This window comes from Myxine glutinosa, chromosome 5 (assembly GCF_964187855.1).
Source record: "Myxine glutinosa chromosome 5, kmMyxGlut1.1, whole genome shotgun sequence".
NCBI classification, from domain to species: domain Eukaryota; kingdom Metazoa; phylum Chordata; class Myxini; order Myxiniformes; family Myxinidae; genus Myxine; species Myxine glutinosa.
The window spans coordinates 96,454,507-96,460,506 of NC_136265.1; the positions used below are offsets into that span (position 1 = coordinate 96,454,507).

At 41.5% G+C, this 6,000-nt stretch overlaps 1 protein-coding gene across 2 annotated transcripts in view; it reads left to right on the forward strand.

Moving 5' to 3' along the window:
• The window catches only part of LOC144891990 (uncharacterized), a 67,479-nt gene extending 61,734 nt beyond the window's left edge, over positions 1–5,745 (forward strand). For both annotated transcript variants that reach the window (XM_078777148.1, XM_078777149.1), the window contains one exon: positions 3,075–5,745. In XM_078777148.1, the coding sequence (XP_078633274.1) occupies positions 3,075–4,165 (1,091 nt within the window). In that variant the 3' untranslated portion in view covers positions 4,166–5,745. The remainder of the gene's footprint in view (positions 1–3,074) is intronic.
• The last annotated feature ends 255 nt before the right edge of the window (positions 5,746–6,000 follow it).

The window sequence follows — 6,000 nt, forward strand, 5'->3', positions numbered from 1 at the left end:
TTAAAATTATTGTCTAATCCCTCACCAGTACCCCTCGCTTCGTCCCTCGTTACCCCCATTTGGCCCTCTAATCGCTCACCCTGAGCATCCATCCGGTTCCCCATTACCCCCATTTGGCCCTCCAATCGCTCACTATCAGCCCTCATTCCCACAATTTGGTTTCCCAACCGCTCACCCAATCGCTCAATTTGGCTCCCCATACTCATCTGTACAGCTGCCTGTAGCTGCGCAATGAGGGCCTGCATGTCAATCGGCTGCATGTTAAAGCCCGTTGATACAGCGGGCTCGGCTACCGCGCGCTCTTGCGAGGCGCCATTTTGCGCGCCCGCAACGTCGGGCGCAACGACGCTATTTTGTGCGTCTGCTACCCTCACTGCTTCGCTCTCCTCACGTCCCTCAATTTGGTCCTGGACCGACCCTGCCTCACTCTCCTCTACCGGACCCCAGCCGACTTGGTCTGCCATAGCGCGACTTTCAAAATTCGGGTTTTTATATTTTGTAAAACACAATCAAATTTCGCCGTTATAATTTCGAGCGCGTAAAACGCGCTCCGGATCGAATCTCACTCCTCGACACCAATTGTTACCCTAATGGTACAATTGGTGTTCCAAAATTTGGGCTAAATGAATTTAGTCCCAGGTCCGAATCCGACACTCCTGACACCAATTGTTACGGACACGACTTAGATGTTATGATGGGCCGAGCGGAATGGCTGCCGTGTTCGCACAAGTTACCCGATTATACTCGAACCTTGGCCGAGTCGCGCTACGCTAAATCAATTGAGGAAAGGACACAACGGCTGGGTTTAAAATGACACGACACCAGGGGTACGGTTCTCAAGACCTCCGGAGGAGGTTATAATATTGCGGAAGGTTAGATTACAGGGATGAGAGGGACAGCATAGAAAGATAGGCACTTAGACACACTTATCTTATTCCCGACAGACCACAGATAAACGGGACAAAACTGACTCACACGGGGATTGATGGCAAGGAGGGGCAGGTCTTGGATGGCTCAAGGTGCACCTTGGCTCAGGGGCAAAATCGACCCGGTCCGGTCCAAAGATGCGGGGAGGTCGCTCAGCGCTCGGAGGTCGCGACTTGTCTTTCCAAGCTGGGGGCGCATCTGACCTCACGTCCGGTATGTGGCTGCGCATATCCGGCGGGGAGTGACACGCCCTCGGCTCGTTAGCTCCGCCCCAGATGGAATCGGCCCGCCGCTTCTCACTGGCTGCGGGGGGTTACCGGGCTCCGCCCCTGACGAGGAGCTGACAGCCAGCCCCTTCGTGGTAACCCCGTGGAGCGCATGGGCAATGGCGGCTAACCAAGCCGGAGTGAGGACGCACACTCCCCGCGCCGCGCCGCCCCCCTCTGTTGTTGTAGTTGTTGTTGTAGTTGTTGTTGTTGTTGTTGTTTCATGGGGAAGATGGGAGGAGGTATGGGGAGGTCCTTAACTCACTACTGGTGCCATACAATCACATTCTGGTGCAACGAAGAGTCAGAATTAATGGAAACGAGTCCTTAACTGACATAGACTAAGAATAACTAGCAAGATGTCCGAAAGTTGTCTACGTGAGATGCGGTGGACCTGGGCACGACATTTAATGGGGGAAAAAGGGGAAGGTCGGTTCTACAGAGTGTTATTTACAGGCAATGGGACTAGAGAATGGGGGATTGGGGATAGTTGGGGAGTATTGGGGAAATAGGGGAATATTTACAAGCGGATATGGAGGCCAAATGCCATATCCGCAACAATATATATGTATGTATATATATATGTATATATATATATATATATATATATATATGTATGTATATATATATATATATATATATATATATATATGTATGTATATATATGTATGTATATATATATATATATATATATATATATATGTATGTATATATATGTATGTATATATATATATATATATATATATATATATATATATATATGTATGTATATATATATATATATATATATATATTTTATTTTTTTTATATATATATATATATGTATGTATGTATATATATATATATATATATATATATATATATATATATATATATATATATATATATATGTATATATATATATATATATATATATATATATATATATATATATATATATATATGTATGTAGATATATATATATATATATATATATATATATATATATATATGTATGTATGTATATATATATATATATATATATGTACAGTATGTATATATATATATATATGTACAGTATGTATATATATATATATATATATATATGTACAGTATGGATATATATATATATATATATATATATATATATATGTATGTATATATATATATATATATATATATATATATATATATATATATATATATATATATATATATATATATATATGTATATGTATGTATATATATATATGTATACATATATATTTGTCACCTACACTACATCACACTGTTTGCAGATTGCCAGCATCTGATCGATAACGCTGCCGATTGTGTGGGGAGTGCTGTTAATGCTTGATTAAGACAATTGTTGACCGCCGGATGCACACACGGACACATGGACACAGGCACACAAAACGACCGAGCTCCTTTTATATATTAGATAAACACATTGACTTATCATTGATAATTAATTGCATGAATTTACACTAAAGTATGAATATCATGGAAAAACCCAAACTTTTGCACAAAGGACTGTATATTTACATAGTTGAATATATATTTTTTTTTTTCTGTAGTGGAACAAATACATATGTACATGTTTGGGTACGTCTGTCAGGTCATGTGAATCTGATTTCTTTTTACAGGTCATGTGATGTTGTATTTACAGATGAATATTCCCAGGGTATTCCAAAACCACAACAACATTGTGAAAACCCCCAAACATTTGAACAGTACTGTACTGTATATTTACATCAATAATGTTTTTTAAACTTTTCTGCAGTGAAACAAATACATACCGGTACATACATGTTAGACTTTGGTATGTTTGTTGGAATGATATTACAAGTATTGAACAGAATCTGATTTCTTTTTACAGGTCATGTGATGCTGTATTTACAGGTGAATCCACGGAAACTACAATGGAGACTGCACCTACATTTATGAGCTGCGCAGACACATGTCCGCAGGACTCGCCAAGTGAGATCGACCAGAGGACTTTTTACAAACAAGACAAACCGAATGAGGAAATGTTTGCACAGAATACTTTTCACAAGATTCTCAAAGGAAAGAAAGGTGAACATCAATACAAATGCAGAAATTGTGGAAAATCCTTCAGTCATTCATCCGTCCTTCAAAGGCACATGACAGTTCACATTGGAGAACGCCCATTCAAATGTATAAATTGTGGAAACGATTTTAAACAGTTATCCCACCTTACAAGGCACATGATAATACACAATGGTGAACGCCCATATCAATGCACAAATTGTGGAAAATCTTTCAAACAATCTTCCCACCTTACAAGGCACATGATAATACACAATGGTGTACGCCCATATAAATGCACAACTTGTCGGAAATCTTTTAATCATTCATCCCACCTCAAATCACACATGATAATTCACAATGGTGGGCGCCCATACAAATGCACAAGTTGTGGAAAGTCCTTCTGTCTTTCATTCAGCTTGAAAACACACATGACAATTCACAATGGAGACCGCCCATATGTATGTACAACTTGTGTAAAATCTTTTAATCAGTCATCCAACTTTAAATCACACGTGGGAATTCACAATGGAGAACTTCGCCCATTCAAATGCACAATTTGTGGGAAATATTTTAATCGGTCATCTCATCTTAAAAGGCACATGGTGATTCACAATGGAGATTCTGACATTGTGCTCAAACACAAAGAGGAAAAGTCCGTTTTGGTGATTGAGCGTTCAGTTCCCATTGGTTTTGGACTAAGTGCTTCAGAAACCAGGAAAATGATCAAACACCAGGATCTGACAAATGAGGTCAAGATAACTTGGAAATTGAAGAAAGCTGAAATTGTACCAGTGATAGTCGGAGCAACAGGGATGATCAGGAAAATCTTTGTTGATCAATCAACATGCATTCCGGGGAAAATAACTACAAACGAGCTGCAAGTGGCGGCTGTCAGAGGTTCAGTGAAGATTCAAAAAAGACCCCTTGAAATGAAGCTATGAGAAGGGGGTTTCCCAATCCGGTTCATGAAAAAATGATCCTTCACCGAAAAAGGAGGTGGAGATTTTGAGTTCCAGGAGAACTTCCTCCCACCTCCAAAAACCCACATATGGAGATAACAACCAACAAGAGAACGCCTGCAGAAATGCACAATTTGTGGAAAGTCTTTCGTTCATCCATCCACTCTTAAAATATACATGGGAATACACAATGGGGAACATTTCATACAAATGCACAGTTTGAGAACATCATTCACTCATTTGTGCTCAAAAGACATATTAAAATTCACAATGGTAAACACCCATGTGTGCCCCGGTTTAGAATAGGTGCACCTTGTGTCGGAAGAGGCGACTTAAGGGTTGGCGTCAGGAAGAGCATTCGGCCAGGAAAACATTGCCTCAAGAAGGGAACCATGATGATTGTCATGGTGCCCGCAAGGCTAACCCCCGCTCTAGCAGGGAAAAGGGCCTTAAAAAGAGAATTTATTTTTTATTTAAACACCCATGGAAATGTACAATGTGTGAAATGCTTCTGTTTTTTTTTTTAGTTCCCCTTTTTTTGGTTCCACATTGTCAGAAAAGGACATCTGTCCAACCTCAATAATGAAATTTCAAGCTTGTCGCCTCGAAACCTTGATGGTGCCTGATTAGCCTGTCCTCCGGTGTATGCTCCTCCTCCACCCCCTTCCCTTTCTTCAAATGGCACCACAGCCTATTCCACTTGTCAGAAGGATGAAGGCCTCAATTCTGTGTTTGCTTCTAAATCCTGTATCCCCAATCACCTTCTCTTCCCCAACTGCTCCTGCATTCTGTGTGATTTGCACCTCAGAATGTGGAGAAGGTTCTTTCAACGCTCAACTCTGACTCTGCTGTTGGTGACATCCATGCATTTTAAAATCCAGCTCATCCAGCAAAGGTGGAATTGCGAGTGCTGCATGTGAGTCAGGACTGGTTCCGCGACACCAAAGCCCTGACTAAAGAACCAAATTCACCCAAAGTGGTTCGCTCTTATCGACTGGGCGGTTCTCGATGAATCTATATTGCCTTGCTTCAGAGACGACTTCCAAGCAGGCATCTCCTCGCTCACCGCATTGAGACAGCAACATGCCTATTCCTTCACTGTCTCTCCTCACCCTGTTGCCAAGTATGTGTGGTCCTTAACATCATGCAGTTAAATAATTTAACGTCGATCAGCTTGATTTGTGGACATGGATTCATCTGCATTGTTCAGTGAAACCAAGCTCTCACCCTCTGAGGACTTGCGACGCAACTGACCGGTCGGATTCCATCCTGTGCACACCCACTGGACAAAACTGTTTTGAGCGTGTTCACAGCCAACCCCCTTCCTAACCCTAACAACTCGGTTAGGGTTAGTTGTTAGGTTTAGGGTTAGTTGTTCGGGTAGGGTTGTTAGGGTTAGTGTCGGAGCACACTACCTATTTGTAACCTGCTGAAGTTTATTTGACAAACTTGTTAAATGAGATAGGTTACAACCTAAAAAGTCGTGAGTGAATTCGTCGCTGCATTGATGTTTGTGACTGATGTTGTCGTGTTCCTGGTGATTAAAATCTTCATTTTCGGGCCCCCAATTACTTTCATGGGCACATTTATCCACGTTGTAGCGCTGCCCAGGCTGACCTACAGGTGCAGTTTAATATCTGAATGTCCTTCTCGTAGCCTTAACCTAAAGACGCTTCCCCCACAAGGCAGTGGGGATCCATTACCCTGGACAAGGGTCTCATAACCCAGGTACTGTCAGCCGGAGCCAGCTGAGCCGCGACTTGCATGGGGCAGGGTTGTCACTCCCTGATATAGCTGAAACAGCTGCCCCATACACA